Here is a 23,699-nt window from a genome sequence, read left to right as displayed (position 1 = left end):
TGCTGCAAGTCGTGGATTAGCAATGCAAGATAAAGGAAGAAACAAAATTGAAGAGACAGGTTGAGAAGAAGGCCGGTAGTCTTCTATTCTTCTGTTCTTGGCCTGGGCGATTGGCTTTTGTTCATTATCTCGCGAAAACCGACGTCTCGGCAACTCGTCTGTAGGAATGTTGTCGTGCTGCTTGCAGGATGAATGCATGTACAGAAACACCGCCGTGTTCTATACGGTGGCCGTCGATGTCATCCGTGAGCGTCGTGAATGCCGTGGCGCGACAAGAACACCTTTTCTCAATCGTCGTGGATCTTCTTGTTTCCTGGTCGGAGGCTTGCCGCTGTTCTTCTTCCAATGGCTGAACTCTGCGTAGGATGCAGAATTGCCGTTGTTGGTGAAGCCATAGGAGGAGACGTGTCGCCCTGCATCAAAAGTGAAGAAGTTTATCTCCAATCCCTGCCCTCTCTGGCCTGTGTTCGGGAGGACGACGGCGAGTTCGTGGACGATGAAGTTGATGGCGCCCGTCGTCGTGGCCGCTGTTCTTGCGATCTTCTTCTTGGCCCAGCATGTCGCCTGCGAGCGGCCGCCGTTCTTCCAATCTTCTTCTTGGCCCAGCGAACTCCATGAGAGCATGCCAGTGTTGAAGATGCAGCATGCTTCTTCGTTCGTATGTTCTCGATCTCAGTGGAGAGCGATATGTGGCTGATAACGTATTGAAAGTAGAAAATAAAAATAGAATGGAATCAACAAATAATTTATTAATTGGTTGAATGAAGTATAATTACATATTTATATATAACCCCTTTGCGAAGCCCCTTCGCGAAAGGTGCAGAAACTTTCATGAAAAATTATATCTATTTATAAAAAATATCTCTTTACGAAGGAGTGCAAACTAGTTGATCCCTCGTATAAACCTAGTTCCAACAACTGCTACGTTCGACCTTCGCAAACTCCACCGGAAGCACACTGCTACATTTGTGCCCCTGTCTTCCGCCACCTCGCCAGTTTCCGGTGTCTCCGGCGAAGCGCCGCCGCACATTGTGGAGGAATCCCTCGGCGTCCTCCAGCTTATGAACGAGGGAACAGCGGCGACCCTGCTCCTCGCTGATGCGTCGTTGCTCCCCGCGACGGCGGCAGTGCGGTGCAATGACGTCGTCTATGACGAGGCCAACGATCTCAGCCTCCGCATGTAGTCCGCCGGCGCCAACGCCAAGAACGAGAAGCTCCCGACCATCGCGTCCTAGAGCTAGGAATGTCACAGGGGCAAATGTTACACATAAATCCGATGAGGGGGGCAAGAGTTGATGCACCATCAGTTTAGCAAGGAGGCCGGCAGATGAAGAAAGCGCAATAGTGGAAATCCGATGGCTCGAGATTGCTCATTGCGAACTTACCTCCAAGTGAAAAGATATCAAGTGAAAAGCAAACTTCGCATATTCAGAGAACTGAAGAAAATCGCAGCATCGATTGATAACCGCATTCGGTCTCCACTAACGAATCAGTGCTTAGATGCGAACCATCCAAAATCCAGAACAACCGCTGAAGCATATGTAAGTGTAATAAGGGCCAGTTTGGCACGGCTCCCCGCTCCCGATTCTCGCTGAGAATCCAAGGATCCGTGCCAAACAACGTTTCTTGGGGAGCGATTCTTCCTGGGAGCTAATGGAATCGATCCTGTTTTCACGTTGAACGCAAGGATCGGATAGAACCCGCTCCCCCGCGCTCTGAAACCGCTTCTCAAGCAACGACGATACAGACCTCGCCACGAACTTGCAGAATATTTACCCGCAATTGCCACTGAACACAACCAGGCGCCCTTCTCCCCCGCCCGATCCCCCTTCTCCCCCCGTGAGTCGCCCGCACACGCTCCGCTCCGCCGCCCCCCTACTCCGTCCGCCCCCTCCTCTCCCTGAACTCCGGCCGCCGCCCCAGATCCAGCCGCCGGCGGGCACCTCCACTCCGGCCCCCTTCTGCTCCGCACAGGAACGCCCGGAGCAATGGTGGCTCGCTAGGTTTGGTGGCCGCCGTCCTGTAGACCGGCCGCCGCCCCAGATCCGGCCCGCGCGTGCGCGGGGGGGGGGGGGGGAGCAGGGGTGGAGAGGGGGGCCAGCGCCGGCGCGCCGGGGGGGGAGCAGGCCAGCGGCGGCTGCGCGGGGGGGGGGGGGGGGAGAGGGAGCAGGCCAGCGGCGGCTGCGCGCGCGGGGGGGGGGGGGGAGCAGGGTGGGGAGAGGGAGCAGGCCAGCGGCGGCGCGGAAGGGGGTGGGGGGTGGGGGAGCAGTCCAGCGCCGGCTGTGCGCGCGGGGGGGGGGGGGGGAGCAGGGGGGGAGAGGGAGCAGGCCAGCGCCAGCGGCGGCGCGCGGGGGGGGGGGGGGGGAGGAGAGCAGGGCAGGCACAGGCGGCTGCGCGCGGGGTGGGGGGGGAGCAGGGGGGAGAGGGAGCAGGCCAGCGGCGGCTGCGCGCGTGGGGGGGGAAGCAGGGGGGAGAGGGAGCAGGCCACCGGCGGCGCGCGGGGGGGGGGGGGAGCAGGGGGGAGAGGGAGCAGGCCAGCGGCGGCTGCACGCGGGGGGGGGGTGGGAAGCAGGGTGGAGAGGGAGCAGGCCACCGGCGGCGCGCGGGGGGGAGCAGGCCAGCGCCGGCGCGCGTAGGGAGGGGAGAGCAGGGCAGGCCAGCGGCGGCGCGCGTGGGGGGGAGCAGAGTAGGCCAGCGCCGGCGCGCGTGGGGGGGAGGGGAGAGCAGGGCAGGACAGGCGGCTGCGCGAGGGGAGGGGGGGGTAGAGCAGGGCCAGCGCCGGCGCGCGGGAGGGGGAGGATCCTGGGAGACAGGGGCGGACCCACAGTGGGGGCAAGGTGGGCTATCGCCCCACCTCAAATTTTGAGATCCTTTTATAGTGCACTGCAAAGTTAGGAAAAAATTAAACATTAGGTGGGGCGAAACAGGCTCTGGTGCTAAATTTGGCCCAGCAGACCACCCGGCCCACTTCTTTCCCGCGGTCCCGCCCACGGCCCATCCTCGGCCCACCATCCGGCGGCGCTTCGCCCCCCGCCCACCCCCCACCCAGCCAGCCCGGCCCAAAACCCCCCGCCCCCGCCCACTCCCGGACTCCACCCGACCCCCGCGCCGCCAGCCGCCCTCCCCCCGACCCCCGCGCCGCCACCCCCCCCCCCCCGCCTGCCCCGCCCGACCGCCGCCCCCGCCCCCGCCCCCGCCGAGCGCCGCCCGTGCGGAGGGCCCCTCCCCCCCGGCGCCGCCCGCCCCGCCCGAGGGGCCCGCAGAAGGCCCCCCCCCCCCGCTCCGCCGCCGAGCACGCAGAGCCCCCTGCCCCCGCCGAGCGCCGCCCGCGCGGAGAACCCCCCCGCCCCCCCCCCCCCCCCCCGCGCCGCCTGCCCCGCCCGAGGCCCCCCCTCCAGCGCCGCCCGTCCCGCAGGAGCCCCCCCCCCCCCCCCCCCCCCCCCCCGGAGCGCCGCCCGTGCGGAGGGCCCCTCCCCCCCGGCGCCGCCCGCCCGCCCGAGGGGCCCGCCGGAGCGCCCCCCCCCCCACCCGGTCGAGTGCCGCCGAGCGCCCGCCCGCAGAAGGCGCCCCCCCCCCCCCCCCCCCGCCCGAGCGCCGCCCGCCCCGCCCGAGGCCCCCTAGCGCCCGCCCGTCCCGCCCCGCAGGAGGCCCCGCCCCCCCCCCCCCCCCCCCCACCAAAAAAAAGGCACTGAATCTCCCCAATTCAGCACAATTCACAGCAGATCGCCGTCCGTCGACCCCAATCCGCGATCGAGGTTAGATTATTTCCTCGCAGCCTCACGTTTACGTAATTAGAGCAGCTCTAATTTTGTTATTGTTTGTACAGGTAAATGAGGAGATTGTCGTGACCGGTCTTTTTCGCCCCACCTAGTTTGTCGTCCTGCGTCCGCCACTGCTGGGAGAGCATGGCCAGCGCCGGCGCACGGGGATGATTAGGGGGCGGCGGCCTTCTTTTGCATGGAGGGAGGATCCTGGACTCCCTGTGCACCCTTCTCCTCTCACACCACGGCCTTCTTTTGCAGGGTACGGTTTCATCGGCGGCTTCACCAGTTGTTCTATTGCAGTTTCTCGTCTGGTTCGGTCTCTGCTTCTCCGGCCTAAGGTACAGACCGCTCAACCTGATGCTTGTGCTTTTTTTTTTGTACAAACTGCTACATTCTTTGTACGGACAAGTGTATTTGTTTGATCACATAAGCAAGTATAAGCAAGTATTGTGTAATTGTGTGCTACATATTTATGTGGTTAATATGTTGGTACAGACAGTAGATTTTTCACATGTCCGAGTATTGTGCCACTTCTTTGTTCAGACTCCTCGGCGTCTATTGAGCCCGTGGGCCGTGGCCCATCACTTCGCGTCCCTCCTCTCGCTCACCACGACAGCCAGCGCCTTTCTCCGTTCTCCCCCTCCCACCGACCGCGAGGAAGATGGGCAGTGGCGCGAGGAGGGTCCTGGAGGCGTGGAGGCTCGGGGTGGCCAGGTACGGAGACGCGCTCCAGCTCCAGGAGCGTCTCGTCGCGGACCGCAAGGCCGGCCGCGTCGGCGACCTCGTGCTGTCGCTGCAGCACCCGCCGACCTACACCCTCGGCAAGCGGCGCGAGAAGGCCGAGCGCAACCTGCTCGCCACGGAGGCCGAGCTGAGCGCCCTGGGCGCCGAGCTCCACCGCACGGAGCGGGGCGGCGACGTCACCTTCCACGGCCCGCGGCAGGCCGTGCTGTACCCTATCCTCTCGCTCCGCGCCCTGGGCCTCGGCGCGCGGAGGTACGTCGAGGGGCTCGAGTCCGCGATGATCCAGGTGGCGGCACTCCACGGCGTGACCGCGCGGCCGGGTGACCCCGGGGAGACCGGCGTGTGGGTCGGGGACCGCAAGATCGGCGCCATCGGGGTCAGGATCTCGTCCGGGTTCACTTGGCACGGGTTGGCATTCAACATCGACCCCGATCTCGGGTACTTCGAGCACATCGTGCCGTGCGGCATCGCCGGCAAAGGGGTCACGTCGCTGCGGCGGGAGGTGCCGGACGGAGTGGAGCTCCCGGCCGACGAGGTCATCCATGACCAGCTTGTGCAGTGCCTGGGGGGAACTTTGGGCTTCACCGATGTGGAATTCAAGGACGATTCTTAAGTGTTGCTCTATCACCAACTACAGATAGATTCGTGCCTGATTCCATGAAGCAATGTACAAGCTGTTTCGCTGCAGATTTGCAGTAAAACCAGCTACCTTCTATCGTACATACACTAAAAGCGCTCATGATGCAGCTTCACAATCCTGACGCGCCGTTCAATCTGTACACTCTGCAATCTGCATCCTTCAGAATGTCTTCTGATCAATTTTTGGAATATTTTTTCATCTGATTGTGTTCAAGGCACTTTTAGTGTATGTACGATAAAAGGTAGCTGGCTTTACTGCAAATCTGCAGCGAAACAGCTTGTACATTGCTTCATGGAATCAGGCACGAATCTGTCTGTAGTTGGTGATAGAGCAACACTTAAGAATCGTCCTTGAATTCCACATCGGTGAAGCCCAAAGTTCCCCCCAGGCACTGCACAAGCTGGTCATGGATGACCTCGTCGGCCGGGAGCTCCACTCCGTCCGGCACCTCCCGCCGCAGCGACGTGACCCCTTTGCCGGCGATGCCGCACGGCACGATGTGCTCGAAGTACCCGAGATCGGGGTCGATGTTGAATGCCAACCCGTGCCAAGTGAACCCGGACGAGATCCTGACCCCGATGGCGCCGATCTTGCGGTCCCCGACCCACACGCCGGTCTCCCCGGGGTCACCCGGCCGCGCGGTCACGCCGTGGAGTGCCGCCACCTGGATCATCGCGGACTCGAGCCCCTCGACGTACCTCCGCGCGCCGAGGCCCAGGGCGCGGAGCGAGAGGATAGGGTACAGCACGGCCTGCCGCGGGCCGTGGAAGGTGACGTCGCCGCCCCGCTCCGTGCGGTGGAGCTCGGCGCCCAGGGCGCTCAGCTCGGCCTCCGTGGCGAGCAGGTTGCGCTCGGCCTTCTCGCGCCGCTTGCCGAGGGTGTAGGTCGGCGGGTGCTGCAGCGACAGCACGAGGTCGCCGACGCGGCCGGCCTTGCGGTCCGCGACGAGACGCTCCTGGAGCTGGAGCGCGTCTCCGTACCTGGCCACCCCGAGCCTCCACGCCTCCAGGACCCTCCTCGCGCCACCGCCCATCTTCCTCGCGGTCGGTGGGAGGGGAGAACGGAGAAAGGCGCTGGCTGTCGTGGTGAGCGAGAGGAGGGACGCGAAGTGATGGGCCACGGCCCACGGGCTCAATAGACGCCGAGGAGTCTGAACAACTCTAGAGACCTAGTTGACCGGTTGAACTCAACCCACCCGCGTCAAGCGCCGGTGGCGCCGCCGCATCGCCGGGCCTGCGCGCTCCCACACCGATTGCCGGGCCGCATCCTGACCTCTCTGCTCCGCTTGGATTTGCAACCTGATTCCTCGCTGTCCGTTTCGAAGGATGGCCGCGGCGGCGGCGTTCATGGAGCGGGCGCTCGAGCAGGTACGGCCGCTAATCCTGCTCATCTTGCCACTGGAGCAAGTATGATTTTACCTCCGGTGCTTGGCTTCGGCTTAATCGATTTGTGTAGGCGAAGTTCGCGCTGGATAACCTCGAGGTCCCTGTAGGGTACGCTTTTGTTTGGCTTCATCCGTCACAGTCGTTTCCTAACTCCATGTGTGCTAACTGTTAACTGCGTGGTTTTGTCCTTGTTAATTACCTTTGCTGATATTAGATGCGTGATTGTTGAGGATGGGAAGGTGATTTCTTCTGGTAGCAACAGGACGAATGCCACTCGAAATGTACGTCTGCTCTTCTCGTTTTTGCTGGAGCCTGGAGATGTCTGTTTTATAGTGTTTCTGTGGTCTTTTGCTTATGCCATTTACCTTGTGATTGGTCGTACTGCCAGGCTACCAGACACGCTGAGATGGAAGCCATCGATGTCCTGCTTCGGGAGTGGCAGAAGATGGGTCTTGATCAGGCACAGGTTGCGGAGAAATTCGCAGGATGCGACCTTTATGTCACTTGTGAACCCTGTATAATGTGTGCAACGGCATTGTCGATCCTTGGTATGAATTCCGAAGTGTTTGAATCATATCTTCTCCTGTATAAGCTGCTTTGTAGTATAAGTATTTATGATTTTAGTTGTTTCACTTTCTTTGGTTAGGAATAAGAGAAGTATACTTTGGTTGTGCCAATGACAAATTTGGAGGATGTGGCTCAATCATGTCGCTGCACCAGGGTTCTACTTCGTCAGATGATTTGTCAGGGTAAGTAAAAGGCAGCATGGAGCAACATTCGCTGGACATATTCATGAGAGCATGTTAATTCCCTGTTCTCATTTGTGCTGGTATTTCAGTGTGCTGCGTACAGTGTCTCGTTTAATGCAAAGTTGAACTTGCTTGATCTTTCAATTTTCGTACTTGTGATGCATGGTTTTATGGCACCAACAAATTGTATGGCCAACATCGTGTTTGTTTTGCTAGGAGCCAACCCCCTAGACCAAAAGGTTTCAAATGCACCGGAGGGATCATGGCTGAAGAGGCAGTGGCTCTTTTTAGGTGTTTCTATGAGCAAGGAAACCCCAATGGTTTGTGCTTTTGCATGTATCTATTAATACAGTGATTTCTAGAATTATTGTTGTGCATAGACTTCTCGTGCAGGTCCTAAGTTAAAAGGTCTGTGTTGCTTATTTCGTTTTGCACAGTTAGTTTGGCTCATGATTTTTTGCTGGCATTGTTGCACAATTAGTATGATTCATTTTCTTAAGCGTCTCATGATCATGCAAAGAATTGAGAACCATGTATTGATGTTGTGTTACAAAGTAGATATAGAAACTTTTCTGATGCCACATTGCAAGCACGGGTATCCATCATTTTGTATATTCGATCAGTCTTCATTTCACAACAACAACAAAAACATATCATGTCATTTAACTTTCAGTGTTATGATTAAAAAAATTCTCCCCTCTACATTTTTCAGCACCAAGGCCTCACAGACCAGTACGAATACCTCAGCAGTGACAGGTTTCTTTAGCTTGACTACAAGCATAATGTGGAGGATCTCAGGAGCGCAGGCATACAGACTTGACTGCAAAATTGTATGATCATTTGTACTCTTGAAAGAAATATTTCGATGTGATGTATGTACAAGATACAATGCCACCTTTTCCACTTGACTCAAAACAATATGCATTTCTTTTGCAAAAAATGGCTTTGAGATATAATTTTATGCTTAACCCTTAGATAATTGCGTGAATTTCAGAGCAGAAACAGATACATTCTAGTTGCTCACACGTTGAACCATTTCAAAAAAAAAAAAAGTGCAAGTCCTTCAGGAGCATGGAAACAATAGTTGCTTTTATTGGTTCCGAAAGCCTTGATGCGTCCTCTGGGTTGTCCTTGCGTGCAACAGAGCAATACCATTAAACCAAGAAGCAAGACTGGCTAAAATGCAGAATATATTGTATTGGCTAAACGAGCACGGTTATGAGCCGTGGTTCAGTGTTCACAAGTATATGAACTCTATGTAAAGAGCGATAAAAGCTATTATCTTTGTGCAGAAAGGAAAATAACATCCATTTCAAAATCAAGATCTGCTATTTGTTCTGAGCAAATTTACTCCAAGCCAAACTGCTTCAGGGACCGAGGGCTGCAGATGTCAAACGGCTTGTCAATACTGTCCCTTAATATTGAAATCTCACCATCCCGAAGCAGTATCTCGCTCTCCTTAAGCATTATATCTTCATCAAGCAATTTAATCTTCTGCTTCAGTGAAGCGACTTCATTTTGCAAGCCATTGACAGTTCTTTTCAGCTGTTTTGATTCCTGCCACGAGACATCTCTTTCATCACTTACTGTTCTGAGCATGCACCGAAGAGCAGTCAGCTCCTTAGCAGATTCCTGGAAATCCTGCTCGATCTGGTTAATTGTCCCGTCTTTCTTTGAAACCTGCAATGTGCAAAGTTGAAACCAAAGATGGCATTGGAATCATGGGCATGCTAACGATATCAGCAGAACGAAGTGAAAAATTATAGATGGCAATATTTGACTATCCACCTTTAGAAGGATACTGAATGAAGATAGAAACAACATATTTTAGGAATTTCTTAGATGATATTAGGCCTCCTCCAACGGGCTGGCTTAGAGCTAGCATAAACATTATTCTATATGATGAACAGTACTAAACAGCCCGCGCTAGCACTTGCTGAAGAGATCAGCTCGCTCGTTTCCCGATACATCTCCCTCTCAGGTGCATCTCCCAAAGCTCCTACATACGCACTTCTATCTTCTCACTCTTGCTGGCTTAGGGCTTGTTTGGTTCCCCGGGACTAAACTTTAGTTCCTTCACATCAAATGTTTGGACACCAATTAGGAGCATTAAGTATAGGCTAATTACAAAACCCATTGCATAAATGGAGGCTAATTCGCGATACGGATCCATTAAGCCTAATTAGTCCATGATTTGACAATGTTGTGCTACAGTAAACATATGCTAATGATGGATTAATTAGGTTTAATACATTTGTCTCGTGAATTAGTCTCCATTTATGCAATTGGTTTTACAGTTAGTTCATGTCTAGTCCTCCTAATTGGCATCCAAATGTCCGATGTGACCTGGACTAAAGATTAGTTCCTGGATCCAAACACCCCCTTAGTTGAAGACTGGTCAGAACGACAAATAGTGCGTACAGCGACACGACCTAAGACTCATTTTGACAAGGGAGAAATATTGTGGAAAAAAAAAACTCTTCAGGGCACAAGGTTTTCAGGTCACCTGAACTTCCAAATGCTTAGACTTGTGTGTAAGGCAACGTAGTTCATCTTGAACTCTCTGGATCTCATTTTGCAGTACATCTTGGATCCTAACTGAAGCTGCTAGATCTGACTGCAATTGCTCAATGTCTAGTTCCTTGGACAATAGCTTCTCCTTTAGTATTCTACTGATCACAGCTTCTTCTCTTAGCCTAGTTTCAATGTCATCCTGCATAAAATAAATACAAAAAAACGCGGATTGATTTGAGTTTCTGATAATAGCTTCAGTTTCACAAGTTATTATTTTGTCTCAGCAACTTGCTCCATGTTCAGAAAATGTCTTTTCATATTGTACACAAAAAATACCCACACAGTATTAATTTATTACAATATGACTTACAAGAAAATGTTTGTCATATTCTCTAAATGAAAGTCATAATACCACTAACAACATCTAAAGAGTTAAGATATCAAGACCACAATATTATTTCTAAACATAAGAAACTCAAAGATGGGTCATACCCCGGATACCTTTTCTTGTCCCAGAAGACAACCTCCAGCACTCTGTCTAGTCTCTTCTTTGTTTTGTTTCTCCGTCAGCAGGGATTTAATTGCACGCAGCCTCTGTTTTACGTTCTCAATTCCTCCATTCATGCTCTGGTACTTTAGAGTATGCTCGATGACTACTAATGCATCAACATCACCACTGTTCTTGCTACTCTTTGGTTTGATCAATTCCAACAACTTGGCACAAAGTTGGCTAGCATCATCAAGTAATGATAAAGCTTGTGTCTGCAGACTTTCCACTCTAGCATGAAGCTCCTGGTCAAGAAGAATTGTGGAAAAATTCACTCCGTCTTCACTCCTTTGTAGACGATTTAAAATCGCTATATTCTCTTGCCTAAGAGACTCCATCTCAAGGGTACAGGATTGAATTTCTTTTCTCAGATTTTGTTCAACCCCAGTAAGTCTGTTAAGTTCCATTTGCATTCTGTTTATCATATCACTATTTCCAGCAGCTCTCTTTTCTAATTCGGCACCGAATCCTTGTCTCAGGCCAGCTATTGTTTTCTCCTGTTCGTTGCATGCCCTTTGTAATCTTGCAATAATTTTGTGTAACGCCTTATTGGCCTCCGCTTTGTCTTCTAAAAGTTCTCGGATTTTATCCCTTTCCGCTATAGCTTGAGCAAGTTTATCATGCGATTCTACTAAGGAGTTGTGAAGGTTTTCGTGATCAACTTTTACTTTCTGTAACTCATTGTCCAGATGCTTGTTTTGCAGCTCTAGACTTTTAATCCTACTAGTAGCATCAACTTTGTAGGATTGAAGCAAAGTAATTTCTCTCTGAAATGACACATTCTGCTCTGCAATCTCTCTTACCCTTTCCCGTAGTCTTTGTTCTTCAAATTGAGATCTCTCCAGCTTGACTGACCAATCACTTGACCTTCTATCCAATTCTGTCTCCAAGTTACTTTGTATGTCGATCTTCTCCTTTTCCAGCCTTCTAGTTCTAGTTTCTAATTCTAACTTGGATCTCTTATATTCTTCTTTGGTTGCAAATCTTTCAGTAAGACGTGCCTTAATCTGTGAAGATAATTCAGATGCCAACATTTTTCTATCTTCAATCAGACCTTGAATGAGTTGCAACATTTCAGTTGAATCCAACCTCTTGTCCCTGAGTGCATTAAGCTTCCTGTTTTCTAGTGGAGAAAGCATAAAGCATGCATCAACTTCTTTAGCTCTTTGAAGCAACTTTTCATCAGCCTCTTGTTCCAATCTGAAATCATGAACACCATGAGACTCCTCATGACAACTAATGTCTGCAGCAAAGTATCTCGAGGTAGCACTAGAAACAGGATCCGTTGAAGAGCTGTAGAAGAATGGAGATGGAGGTCGTACATCTTGCAAGTCCTCATAGATATCTTCCACAGTAGTCATAGTTTGTGATCTGAGCTCTTCAAAATGTGAAAGCTTCTCAGAAGATACTTTAAAATGTCTTGCATCATGGCCACCTCCATGACACATAGATGCAACCTTGCAGGTGCCGTTAGTCCCCCCATGAGCAAGTTGGGAGTGCCAGGCATCATCAATATCAATGTTGGAGGGGCTTTCAACAATCTCTTTACGCAATGTTGGTGAAGATGGCGCTGTAGAATGTGGCCGTGGTGGCCGTCCCTGCCCCAAGTATGGAGCTGTAGATCTGATGGGGAATTTCTGGTTCTGTTTCTCATTTAATCTGGTAACTTCTTGCTCACTATCGATGTACAGATCTAGCACCTCATTCTTATTCAATAAATTGGTCAACCTAGCAGGCCTGCATTTTAACGCAACAGGAGAACTGACAGGAGAGTGTCCTGTTGAGCATGACTGGCATCTTGAATGAGATGAGTCAGTTTCTTGGAATCCATGTGAATTTGGGACCTTTATTGTGTATTCTCTTCTGCTGGGGTGTCTTTCTGGAGACCATGTGTAGCACCTGATAATGACCTTTCTTAGTGATATCTACAGCCATGCTAAATAAAATATCATCCATGAAAGGTGTACCGGCTATTAACATAACAGTGAGACCCAAAGCAGATTTTCTAACAATAACACACAGATTAAATTAAAAGAACAAGCTGAATGTTGCTGCAGATTATGTCCGCGACAAAGATGATATGTCGTCAAATTTAGTGCACATAACAAACATCAATTGCAAACAAATGTCCAAACAGCTACAGAAAAATAATTCATGGTGTTTTATCTCATTTTTCCTTTTTTTCTTTATTTTCCCCCCAAAGAGTGACTGGCTGACTGCTAGAATCCATTGCCATAATAGTGAAAGTTCTGACTGTTTGAACTGCTAGTATAGGTGAAATGTGAACTTTGGTTACTTACTCCACTTCGCCGATATGACCAGGCGCATCAGAATCATTGGACATAGAACACGGAATATCGCGTGACATCATCCTTTCATCCAAGGAACGATCAATGGCTGATGATGAAAATGAAAAGGACCTCCTGAGCTGTGGATGGGAAGATTCCTCATTCCTCGATGCACCATGCCGGCTTCTTGATCGGAATGACCGTGCACCAGGAGATTGGGAAGCCCTGCCAGTTCCACCTTCATCAAGTTTGTTCTCGTTCATGGCATCATTTGCCGGTGCTGCTTTGCCATTCCCGGCACTGCTTGTGAACGAGCGAAATGAGAAGAACCTTCTCATATTCCAGGACCAGGATGACTAACGCTCTGTTGCATGGAGAAAATATCGGGTTCAGCAGAAGATAGCAGCCACAAACTGAGAAGATGGAATTGCCCCAGATGAAAGCACGGCATTGATGGGAAATAAAATAAAATTTACTAGGGGTGGACCCCGACTTGTGTGGCATGAATGTTGGGGGTTTAGTTGAACACTTGAACTCTCAAATTTTCAAAAATAGTTTGGGCCTTGGATCCCGGTCCTATGGCGTCAGCTAAGATAGGTCTTGGGCGCACTGAAGAACTTGAGCCAAATCGAACCAGACCAGAACAAGGGGCGGACGCGGTATAGGATCCGAATACAAACAACATACTTTAGGGGGTTTGGGTGTTCGATTTCGCGCAGCACGAAAGGAAGGGAAGGGAATAGGCGGACATACCCTTGTCGCCCGGCGAAGCGTCCGACGGACTGGCAAGGGCGGCGCCACTCGCTCTGTCGCCGCCGCTAAGAAAGAAGAATACCGAGAGAGAGAGAGAGAGAGAGAGGCGTGGGAAAGAGCAGCTGGATGTTTTCTTTGTTTCCACGTCGAACAGGCCCAGCCAGCATAGGAAAGCAAACCAGAAAGCCCAGTTTGGCCCAGCGCGCGAGAAAGGGGCCAGCCTAGCTTAGTGTCTTACTATTCCGTCCTTTATTTTGGTCACCTTTCTTTTAATACTTTTAGTAATCCATTATTCCATAAATATCTACCTTTCAAAAAAATTAAGTGCTTAATTCAATATTTTGTGGAGAATATTTTAACATATATTTAACATTTCATGCTCAAATGTTGAAATTGTAATATCAAAATGCTGACATTGAAAATCCCAGATGTTAAATGTTACAATCAAAATATTAAATGATACAATCAAAATATTTTGAAATATACTTTGAGTTGGCATACAGCCGAAAATTACACGTGCTACGGTCCATAAATTTTTAACAAGCGCAACTCTTTCGGATTTCTTTCTTGGGGCGATCAGGTAGCAGGCAAAAAGTTGAGAGTAAAAAAGAAGCGCTATTTGTACGCCTGCTGGATCGTGTGGGAATGCTGGGATCATATGCGAGAAAATCGACACTCTTTAATTATTGTACACGTCTCTTTTCAAAAAGACTAAGGAAAAATTTTATTTACACGTCATTTTGCCATGCTGAGCCGGCAGCGCAGCACTTCATTATTCTAAATCTTGCAAAGCATACAAAGAAAAAATAAAACAAAAAAACCTCCACACCAAAGTCTCGAAAATGACACGGAAGGAAGACGTCGGCGCGCCAGGGTGCGCCGTGTAAGCGCACGACGGCCCCAGACGTACAAAGCAAAGCGGCGGCGGCGGCGCAGGAGAGCCTCACGACGACTTGTCCGCTTGTTGATCGGCGTCGGGCGCCGTTTGCTGGGCCTCGTCGTGCTTCGCTTCGGCGTCGGGCGCGGGGGCCGCGGCGGCGGCGCCGAGGTTGGTGGCGGCGTGGCGGTGGTGCTTGCAGCGGAAGGAGCCCGGGTGCGTGGTGGGCGCGCACACGCAGGAGGCCCTGCCGTAGCCGGCGAGCGAGTCGTTGGACCAGGACTTGCGCATGCCCCGCAGCCTGGGCGCCGCCGGGTGCCCGTACCGGTACGCCCGCCGCTCGCTGTCCGTCATCACCGGGCTGCTGTCGCCGCCGTCCATCGCTAGTGTCTCCCCGGCGATCGAAGTTCACTGCGCATGACCAAAAAAAAAATCAGCCAAAATCATGTTGGTCTGTTCGTACCTCATGGCGCAAATTCACCTATAGAAAACGAGCTCTGCAACAGCAATGAATTTCTCATGAAGAAGAAGAGGGATAAAGTCGATGAACGCAGCAAAGATGTAGTAGTTGGTCTGTTCGTACCTCAGTCAGGTCTGCAGGGAAGGTGGGTGGAGCCTGAAATCTGAATCAAGAGGAGACTGGGGCTTGCGCTGAACTCTTGGAACCTGGGAGGAGATGCAGGAGAGGCCGGTTTAATAGGCGCGGAAAGCGGCGCGTCTGGCACGTCGGCACGGTGGGCGTCGACTCATCAGACAGGGAGAATAAGAAAAGCGCCTCTAAAACTCAAACCGGCCGGCTCGTTGGACCAGGCCAATATTGTTTTTTTTCATTTGCAGTTAGCATTGGAGACACGTGTTGGTAGGCTCAAGAAACCTCACCATGACATTGGCAATGGTGTCAGTCTGTCAGATGCTTAGCATACGCTCTCCTGGTGGTGGTCAGCGTATGCGTATCAGAGACGCGTACGGATTCAGAGTACGTCCTGCTAGACAACCCGGACGATAGCCAGTAGCGCATCAGTCAACCTCCTCTGGATCTTACCCTTGCCATGCAACAACCAACAAGGCACGAAAAGGCTGAGGGCGACCAACCACCCCGCAGGCATGACTTGTTGGCCAACTTCATGGCGGCTTCGATGTCCATTGACCATTGAAACTCCGTGTGAAAGGCATAGTCAATTGGGTATCCAAAGATCCTCCTGGGAGGTCCGCAATGTGTTTGGAGAAGGTAGGAGAAGCAGGCCTTGACTGCCGGTGCCAGCGAAGGTGATTGACCACCAGTCGTTCAACTGTAGTTCGCCTGCATTGCCGCTGCATCCCTGACCCACGGCTTTGCTACCTGGCAGACTGATTTACTGTGTTCACGATCCAAATTTCAGTAAAAAAAAGGTGGACTCCAAACGCCAAGATAAAACGGATCTAGTTTCCTCCTTTTATCTCTGAGCTTCTTCTGTCTTTCTGAATTCTGAACCATGGCGGTTCGTTCGTCGGATCCTGCAAAGGAAACTCGCATACAGGCGCAGTGACAGTACGAATTCAGTGGAGCTCTATCTGCTGATCTGATTTCAAACGCGTACGACGACACATTGGTACTCGGTTCTTACGTTAACATAGGGCAAACACAGGTTCCGCAGCATATCTGCTTTCTGCACAGGTCGGCGTAATCCACGCGTTGACAGAAGATGACCAAAATGCCAAGGGCGTGACGCACCTCCTCAGCTGCTCTGCAACCGTGAGACAGCTTTTTAGAAGGGTAGAGTGGTAAATTGACAAAGCGAGGGTTTCTTCGGGTCCTTTCGAGGGGCAGGGGCTTTATCCACGGAACACTTCCGGCGGCGACCACTTGGTGCTCGGAGACGCGATTGATCCCTCACCATGTCATCGGAGAAGGAGGCGGCGCTGGCCGCCGTGCCCAACGACAACCCCACCATGTGAACTCCCTGTCCTTTTTTTTTCGCGTATACGCAGGAGACCGCCCTTTTCTCCGCGGTTTTTGATCCAAATACCGCCCCCTGATTCGTAGATACCGAAGTGTTTCGATGGTGGCCGCTTGATCTGTCGCTGGAGACTTGGGAGATTGTTGTTTTGGATAGTTTAAATCTTATAAAATGTCATGAGTTGCCTCTCCAGTTTCGGATAAGTTAGGGGCCCCGTAGATTTGGTTCGCGTAAGCTTAGGGCCAGTCTAATGAATAATGAATTAACGATAGATATTGCTTTGAATCATGCGAGGCCAGTTGTTTGGCTCCAGGAACATTGTCCTGCTGAATTGATCAGCTCTTTCTTAAGAAGTAAGAACTAAAAACATGCAAAAAAGAGAAGGTCGAGTTCAATAAGATATGGTGCTTCGCAGTAACAATCTGAACTCTTGCTAAAAAAATCTAGGAAATGCACAGAAGGGGTAGGATATTTCCATCAACACAATGCACAGGAAAGTTCTTTTTTTTGGCAAGCATATTACTTTCTGAAACTTTTTGCATCTGCAGATTTGATAAGATCATAAAAAGGGAAATACCGTCTACTGTCGTTTATGAGGATGAGAAGGTACTGTATGGTATTTCTTTTCTCTATACTCAATTAGGTTGAGAATGTTGTGGTGGTCCATTTTAATTCGAATATGTGCTTATCTTTAGGACAGGGTACTGTGAAAATTACTGTACTGAAGAATTTGATGTTTGCTATTGTTAGAAGGTTGTTGTCAACTAGTATAAGAATGCAGTAGATGCCCATGTGTTGAATTAACATGTTGGAAAACGTTAGTTACTATCTATGAACGTAGCCAAGCAGTCCCTCTTACTGCATCATTAACTTACTGGATCACCATGTCAGTCGTCATGGTGGTTAGTGTATGTAAAAAAAATTGATCTGTGGATGCTTTTAAGGGGCCTTACAGTGGTATAGGAATCAGTTGGGGCCTTACAGTGGTATAGGAGTCAGTTAGGGGCATTACATTGGTATAGGATTATAGGAATCAGTATTCCATTTTGCCAGAAACTACTGTGTAACGGATTACTAAATTGCAAGTTTCGAGTAAACTGGGTGTTCAGTTGAATTCTGCTGTTTGTCGCTTTGTGTATTGCTTAACTCTTCGGCCCAGTTTGTGGTGCTTATTTTGTTCCAGTTTGTGGTGCTTATTTTGTTGTAGATTGCAAATTTCTTTTTTGTAATATCTGAACTTCAAATCTTTGATGTTTTGGTTACAGGTCTTGGCTTTCAGAGACATCAACCCTCAAGCTCCAACACACATCCTAATCATTCCCAAAGTCAAGGATGGATTAACTGGACTTTCGAAGGTACAGTTTACTATTTTTCGATTAACATGCTATGCCTTCCGTTAATTTAAACCTTCTTTCTATAACCAGATCATTCACTGTGTATTACCCCAGTTTTCTAAAAGCTCTTATTTAAAAAGTCAAAAGAAACGAGCCTTATTTGTTCCCGTCTCCCCACTTCCTAGGCGGAAGAGACGCACGTTGAGATACTTGGCTATCTCCTCTATGTTGCCAAAGTAATTGCGAAGCAGGAAGGACTCGAAGATGGCTACCGTGTTGTCATCAATGATGGCCCTAGTGGATGTATGTGCTACTGACTGAATGCCCTTAAAACAGCTTTCTGTTAGATGCTCACCCCATTAACCGCCCAATGGCTTCAATTGCAGGCCAATCTGTTTACCACATCCACGTTCATCTCCTTGGAGGCAGGCAGATGAACTGGCCGCCAGGCTAAGAATCTTGTGTTGATCAATCTCCATGGCGAGGATTGACGCTGCATCTCTATCGAATAATTCATGTAATTCCCACAAAATTTAGCGTGTTGAACTTGTGCTGTATTTGTGGAGTTACTGGAACCATCCTGCTGTGATTTATGGACGAGAAACTTGAACTTGGAAGTTGGAATCATGGATGACTTGTCCCCGTTGATCCGCTCATTAAATTGTCTTTGCCTTGTTGATCTGCTCAGTGTTATAGCAAGTGTCGCTACTTCTCTTTGTTCAGTAGCATCGGTACCTTCATTGGCTTAGTTGTGTGCACTTAGCACAGCTGATGCGCCTTTAAACTTTGATCCTTCGGTTCCCACTGGAATTCGTGACTTCTTCTGTAGCCAATAATCCATTACCATGTTTCTTGTTCTTTCTCTCTCTTTTTTTTGAGAGAATTCGTGACTTCTTGTGTAGCCAATAATCCATTTTCTGAGTGGAGTTTCGTGTTCTTTCTGGCGACTAGAGTGAGTAAGATTGGGGCGTCCGATGATCAGTTGATGGATGAGGCACTTAAAATGTTTGAAGCCTGGTATAAGAAGCCTTTCACTCTGATTCATTGGTGGACTCCTCTCAAGAACCAGCCCAAATGGTGTGCATATGTTGCACAATTGGAGAAAGAAAAGCAGCAATCACAGCTTCCCATACCTGTTGATGATGACATAGGCTCGAAGCGTCCAATGGGGAGAGATTCAGCCAAGGCACAACGCAGTGGCAAGCGCAAGGCTGAAGAGATTAATGAAGGTCTTGCAATCTTAGGAGAACATATAAACAAGATAGTTGCATTGACGCAAGAACGTAAGCAGGCCACAGGTGCGCACCTTGAAATCTCAAGGATGAAACTCAAGACAGCATAAAAGGAAAAGGAAGCAAATATGCTGCTAGTTTATAATTCATTGCTGCAGTAAGACACAAGTCAGATGACAGAAGAATCAAAGGCTACAAGGGATAAGAATTTGGCGATGATGGAGAAGAAGCTATTCAGTAACAATGATGAGGTTTAGTTCAATCTAACATGCTTGTGTGAGCATGCTATCTATCATTGTACCTTGTTCAACCATCTATGATATCTGTCATGCTTACTTTGGCGATGAACACAATTGTACAGATTGTGCACGTTTTCTTTCTCTCAGTGTGAATGCTTTCTTCTTTTTTTAGTGTGAAACGACATGCTTCAAGTGTGAATGCTGTACACAAGTGTGAATGAATCTTTCAGAGTGTGAAACGACATGCTGCTGTACCTATATATGGTAGACATGGCCATCCTTTCTCTCTCGTTATTCTCTCACCCGGCGACAACAACATGTCACAACAGGGTGATCCTTTCTTTCCTGACCAACCTGATCCACCAAGCAACACCACCGACCTCCATGAGTTCTCCTTTGATGACTTCCTAGCCGAGGAAGAAATTATAGGTGACGTCGTCGACGATGCAACCAAAATTCTGAAGCGTAGCATCGAAGCTCTCCAAGAAGTGGCGTATGATCCTCGAAGTGGTCCGAGGCAGTATATCAAAAGGCCAAGGGAGCAGTATCATCGACTTTTGGTAGATGACTATTTTTCAGTTAATCCATTGTATCCTGCCAATATTTTTCGTCGGAGATTTCGTATGTCAAGGCCATTTCTACGCATCGTTGATGAGCTAAGCAAATGGTCTGATTATATCACTACAAAGGTTGATGCTCTTCATCGTCAAGGTCTAACACCATTGCAGAAATGTACAGTAGCTATTCGTCAATTAGCTAATGGCAGTACCGCAGATCATCTAGATGAACATCTAAAGATTGGTGAAAGTATTGGATTAGAGGCAATGAAGATGTTTGTCAAAGGTGTTATTGCAGTTTTTGGTGAATACTATTTGAGGTGCCCTACTGTAGAGTGTTTGCTTAATATTGGTGAGAGTCGAAGTTTTCCTGGCATGTTCCAATGTTTGGGAGCATTAACTGTATGCAATGGTAGTGGAAACGATATCCCAATGTATGGAAGGGCCAATTCACTCATGGTGATCAAAAAGTCCCAACCATAATACTTGAGGCCGTGGCCTCTCATGATCTTTGGATTTGGCATGCATTCTTTAGAGTTGCTGGTTCTAATAATGATGCCAATGTTCTTAACCAATCAACTCTTTTTATGAAAGAATTAAAAGGTCAAGCTCCTCGGGTGCAATACATGGTCAATGGGAATCAGTACAACATAGGTTATTATCTTGCAGATGGAATTTACCCAGAATGGACTATATTTGTGAAGTTGATATCATTGCCCATCACCGATAAGGACAAGTTATTTGCACAACAGCAAGAATCGAAGAGCAAGCATTTGGTCTTGCGCCATCGATTTTGCATATTGAAGATCGGGGACATCTTGAGAAAGTTGTGCTATCTTGCATCATACTTCATAATACGATAGCTAAAGATGAAGAACCAGAAGACATTGAAGAGAATCTTGATTTGAATGAGCCTTCAAGTACTACGACAGTTGAAGAACTAGAATTCTTCCTAGAAGATTATGTCACATTTGAAAGAGTGCTAGGGAAGGATGCTGATATTCAAGATATTTCAACTCATAAACAACTTAAGAGGGCCCGTCCAAACATATCTTGAATTTGTGATATCATATATGTAATATATTTTATATATCTTGAGTTTGTGATACCATATATGCCGTCATGGACTTGGTTGACCATATTTCACATCATGTACGCATTTTATATTTTTATAATATACATTCGGTTTGTGATATCATATATGTAAAAGTCAATTCTTTTGTAATCATTGTTCTAGTATTCTAGTGCTTGAGTCGTAAACAAATACATATGGCTACATAACTACATGGAGCACTAGATCACAACACCATGCTGGCAGTAAATGTCATGGATGGCCTAAGAAACTGTGAAATGAAACAGTGTAGTGGGAGTCCCAGTTTCATTCCTCTGAGATGATGCGGCACCCTTGGAAACCGCAGTATGAAACCCTGCAATAGGATTAGCCTTACCGAGTTGTCTACTGGGTCACTTGGCCAGAAGACAAAAACGGACTGGATTGAAGCCCGGCCCGAAAGGAAGATATTTATGCAGTTTTGTGAGTTGTGACTGCTCCCGAAGTTTTGGATTGTGGTGAGAGGAGGACGGCCTCAGCCTCGCCTCGCTCTTCGTCCAGGCTCCCCTCCAATCGAACACCACAATAGCTTGAAACCGCCATGGCCATGGGGCTCCCAGGCCTCCGCTGCTGCCACCTCCCCGCGCGCGGCACGCTCCCTCCCCTCGGCCCCGGCCTCCCTCGCAGGTCCCTCCCGCGGGCTTCGGCTCTCCGCTACTCCTCCCTCCAAGCCCAAGGTAATTTTGTTCATCCACCACTGCTCGTTCACTTCATCCTTCCTGGATGTGCTCCTACCTCGCCTTGCGGCGGAGAAATGAATGCCGACCGATTGGCACCTGGAACGTCTTCGTGCCGTGGCTTTGTTTGCTGGTACTGATCCTGTGACCTGCTTCCACAGCTGGGGACAGTATCGGGGAGGAGGTCCTGCGCATGTTCCTCGAGGAGAGGCAGCTGCACGGCGATTTCGTCACGAAAATCTCTGACATGGTCTGGAGGAGGACTGGCGCAAATGTTGATGCGGTAGAGGCGACCGCGGTCCAAGGGAGTGCTGCGGATGTCGCTCAGCCTGAAGATGTAAGCTCTGCTAATCATGGTGTCTGTTCTTCTACTTTAACAAAGAGTAACTCACACAAATTTGGGATGTAGGTCCAGGAAGATGTCGCAGGTGAGGGTGTGTTGAGACTAGCGGCAACCAGAGATTGGGTGTACGGTGACAGCAGCCCGCCTCTGAGCAAGAGGCGTTCTGCTAAGGTCTGACATTCTTTTATATGGCGGTTGGTGTTCATTTTTTGGATCCAGAGAATGTTATTGCAGTAACAGCTGATGGAGAAATGGGAAATGATTTTGCAAATGATGGCAGGATAGGCAGAATGAGAGCGACAAAAGGAAGGAGCTGAACCTTTTGAAATATGAAGCAGTATGGTTCCTTCCCAGCATTCTATTTTTAATCTTCTACACATTGCTTAAAATGGTAATTACATCTGATTACCTTGATTTTCTTGCAGCTCAAGGATGAATTGTTGCTCTTAACTACAGGAATTGGAGCTGCATGTAGTTTATACTGTCTCCTGGTCTTTTCTCTCGAGGTAGATCCAGATTTTACACCATGTGGCTGACATGTATATAAGAAAAGAAGCAAGCAAAGTAACTATATGTTACAATTAAATGTTTCCGTGCCTAATTTAGAGCTTCCGAAATTAACTGATATGATTACCCAAAAGAACAACCCAGTTTATGAATGAATTATTGGAGCTTGAACATGTGTTGCCGGAACTGACCAACTTGGGTATATGGGCAATTAGGTGTCACAGTATTCCATGTATTCAGTATGCACGTTGCCCCATATTCATGATGTTTGTTTTGGGTCATGGACTCAAGCCAATATTAGGGGATGCATCAAACACTACTTGCTAATTTCTGTCTTGTATCAATTTTTTAAATGATTTGTGAATGTTCTCAGCGCTTATTGCCCGTCCAGACATCTAGCTAAGACCATCAGCTCTGAACCCTCATGTAATTTGTGTGGCTGCCAAAAGCCTAACTAAATGAAATCAGATGGGGATATCTGTCCCCCCATTGACTATAAAAAGAAAAGACTATCGACTCTGCCTTCACTTAGAAATGGTCCAATGTCAATCAATGTGACTGAATCTTGAATCTTCTTATTGAACAGACTGCTGTCAGTTATGCTTTTGGGGTTGGTTTCAGGTAAGCATGCCCTTCACAACCTCAGGAGGCGTTTTATTCTCATAATATCTGATGAAGTTTCAACAAGTGTTTCAACTATTCTGAAACTAGCCATTCTTATGTTGAACAGTTGCCTGTATCTTCAACTTCTATGTCGGCACACAGATAACCTGTCAAAGGAAGATATTCCAGAAGTTTTTCTAAAGAAGAAAGTCAAGAAGTAGGTTTTAAGATTCAGACATGTTGTCAGCTGCAGTCTGTACCCCTTTTTTATTCCTCTTATTCTGATTGTTTAAATAATTATTCCTATTTGTGCAAATTCTAGAATCGGCATTACAAGTGAAGATTTGAAGAACACAATAGAGAAGACATTGGGTGGTGCTGGAGTAGCTCTTTCATCCCCAAGGCTTGTTATTCCTGCTGTGATTTTTGGAATGTCAGCTTTATCAGATCACTTCCAAAATAGCTTTTTCAGTTTTGAGGTGAGAGCACCCTTCTGCTATTGTACTAGATTTCATTCAGCTGGCAAACTATGCAAAATATATCTAGCCTTGAATACACACATAGTTCAGTACTTGTTTGTCCTTAGTCCTCGTCCAGACCCAATATATTCTTCCACAGAAATATCCTGAATGTCTGGCTCTATTTATGCAGGTTCTTCCGGGTATGATGGGTTTCCTCGCATACAAGGCTGCAGCTTTGGTTCAAGTCTACAGAGATAACGAGGACCTGCGATTGATACTTCCTGAGGAAGAGGACGCTGACAGCAACAGCGCTTGAAGTGTACCAGTTAGAGATTCTGTTAACCTAGTTGGTGATAAATACAGATCGGTGTACCAAATCATACTTCAGTTTGGAATAAAATTTCTTGCATCAGTGTATCCTGAAATCCGCTTGCTTA

General features: G+C 48.9%; 8 protein-coding genes across 15 annotated transcripts; 5 read left to right on the top strand and 3 right to left on the bottom strand.

The window, feature by feature from the left end:
• The first annotated feature begins 1,661 nt into the window (after positions 1-1,661).
• Positions 1,662-5,346, top strand: LOC112874567 (octanoyltransferase LIP2, mitochondrial-like). Of its 5 annotated transcripts, none has more exons than XM_025937952.1 (3): positions 1,662-2,003; positions 4,023-4,102; positions 4,308-5,346. In XM_025937952.1, exon 3 carries the CDS (start codon positions 4,426-4,428, stop codon positions 5,119-5,121), a length of 696 nt encoding a protein of 231 aa, XP_025793737.1. In that variant the 5' UTR covers positions 1,662-2,003; positions 4,023-4,102; positions 4,308-4,425; the 3' UTR covers positions 5,122-5,346. The 5 variants fall into 5 exon arrangements, with proteins under 5 accessions (XP_025793737.1, XP_025793734.1, XP_025793736.1 ...); XM_025937949.1 differs by having other exon boundaries at positions 4,260-5,346; XM_025937951.1 differs by lacking the exon at positions 1,662-2,003 and adding an exon at positions 3,695-3,755.
• LOC112874569 (tRNA-specific adenosine deaminase TAD2) lies at positions 2,682-8,238 on the top strand. Of its 2 annotated transcripts, XM_025937954.1 has the most exons (8): positions 2,682-2,802; positions 3,896-4,102; positions 6,473-6,515; positions 6,747-6,814; positions 6,922-7,081; positions 7,180-7,282; positions 7,499-7,602; positions 7,995-8,238. In XM_025937954.1, exons 2-8 carry the CDS (start codon positions 3,929-3,931, stop codon positions 8,033-8,035), a joined length of 693 nt encoding a protein of 230 aa, XP_025793739.1. In that variant the 5' UTR covers positions 2,682-2,802; positions 3,896-3,928; the 3' UTR covers positions 8,036-8,238. The 2 variants fall into 2 exon arrangements, with proteins under 2 accessions (XP_025793739.1, XP_025793740.1); XM_025937955.1 differs by lacking the exons at positions 2,682-2,802; positions 3,896-4,102 and adding an exon at positions 6,604-6,641 and having other exon boundaries at positions 6,336-6,515; positions 6,748-6,814.
• Positions 5,310-6,220, bottom strand: LOC112874568 (octanoyltransferase LIP2, mitochondrial-like). The gene has a single exon (XM_025937953.1). The coding sequence runs from the start codon at positions 6,179-6,181 to the stop codon at positions 5,486-5,488; it is 696 nt and encodes a 231-aa protein (XP_025793738.1). The 5' UTR covers positions 6,182-6,220; the 3' UTR covers positions 5,310-5,485.
• Positions 8,239-8,455: 217 nt separating the features above from the next.
• Positions 8,456-13,489, bottom strand: LOC112874566 (spindle pole body component 110-like). 2 transcript variants are annotated; one of them, XM_025937946.1, is made up of 5 exons: positions 13,385-13,489; positions 12,644-12,995; positions 10,289-12,242; positions 9,789-9,995; positions 8,456-8,962 (listed from the first exon to the last, which is right to left on the bottom strand). In XM_025937946.1, the coding sequence occupies exons 2-5, from the start codon at positions 12,967-12,969 to the stop codon at positions 8,630-8,632; spliced, it is 2,820 nt and encodes a 939-aa protein (XP_025793731.1). In that variant the 5' UTR covers positions 12,970-12,995; positions 13,385-13,489; the 3' UTR covers positions 8,456-8,629. The 2 variants fall into 2 exon arrangements, with proteins under 2 accessions (XP_025793731.1, XP_025793732.1); XM_025937947.1 differs by having other exon boundaries at positions 10,298-12,242.
• Positions 13,490-14,043: 554 nt separating this feature from the next.
• LOC112877303 lies at positions 14,044-14,994 on the bottom strand. 2 transcript variants are annotated; one of them, XM_025941554.1, is made up of 3 exons: positions 14,845-14,994; positions 14,743-14,758; positions 14,044-14,672 (listed from the first exon to the last, which is right to left on the bottom strand). In XM_025941554.1, the coding sequence occupies exon 3, from the start codon at positions 14,640-14,642 to the stop codon at positions 14,328-14,330; it is 315 nt and encodes a 104-aa protein (XP_025797339.1). In that variant the 5' UTR covers positions 14,643-14,672; positions 14,743-14,758; positions 14,845-14,994; the 3' UTR covers positions 14,044-14,327. The 2 variants fall into 2 exon arrangements, with proteins under 2 accessions (XP_025797339.1, XP_025797338.1); XM_025941553.1 differs by lacking the exon at positions 14,743-14,758.
• A 1,040-nt stretch (positions 14,995-16,034) lies between these two features.
• On the top strand, positions 16,035-18,193 carry LOC112872956 (14 kDa zinc-binding protein). Its single transcript, XM_025935990.1, has 5 exons — positions 16,035-16,192; positions 16,747-16,804; positions 17,464-17,553; positions 17,718-17,835; positions 17,919-18,193. Exons 1-5 carry the CDS (start codon positions 16,137-16,139, stop codon positions 17,984-17,986), a joined length of 390 nt encoding a protein of 129 aa, XP_025791775.1. The 5' UTR covers positions 16,035-16,136; the 3' UTR covers positions 17,987-18,193.
• Positions 18,194-19,319: 1,126 nt separating this feature from the next.
• On the top strand, positions 19,320-20,593 carry LOC112877808. The gene has a single exon (XM_025942177.1). The coding sequence runs from the start codon at positions 19,321-19,323 to the stop codon at positions 20,041-20,043; it is 723 nt and encodes a 240-aa protein (XP_025797962.1). The 5' UTR covers position 19,320; the 3' UTR covers positions 20,044-20,593.
• Positions 20,594-21,106: 513 nt separating this feature from the next.
• LOC112877025 lies at positions 21,107-23,687 on the top strand. The gene is made up of 9 exons (XM_025941225.1): positions 21,107-21,348; positions 21,510-21,685; positions 21,758-21,862; positions 21,972-22,028; positions 22,117-22,197; positions 22,785-22,819; positions 22,929-23,018; positions 23,124-23,280; positions 23,453-23,687. Exons 1-9 carry the CDS (start codon positions 21,213-21,215, stop codon positions 23,576-23,578), a joined length of 963 nt encoding a protein of 320 aa, XP_025797010.1. The 5' UTR covers positions 21,107-21,212; the 3' UTR covers positions 23,579-23,687.
• Positions 23,688-23,699: the final 12 nt, after the last annotated feature.

This window comes from Panicum hallii, chromosome 9, assembly GCF_002211085.1.
Source record: "Panicum hallii strain FIL2 chromosome 9, PHallii_v3.1, whole genome shotgun sequence".
NCBI classification, from domain to species: Eukaryota; Viridiplantae; Streptophyta; class Magnoliopsida; order Poales; family Poaceae; genus Panicum; species Panicum hallii.
Note: the sequence above shows the minus strand (reverse complement) of the source record. Positions and strands in the feature narration are given on the sequence as shown.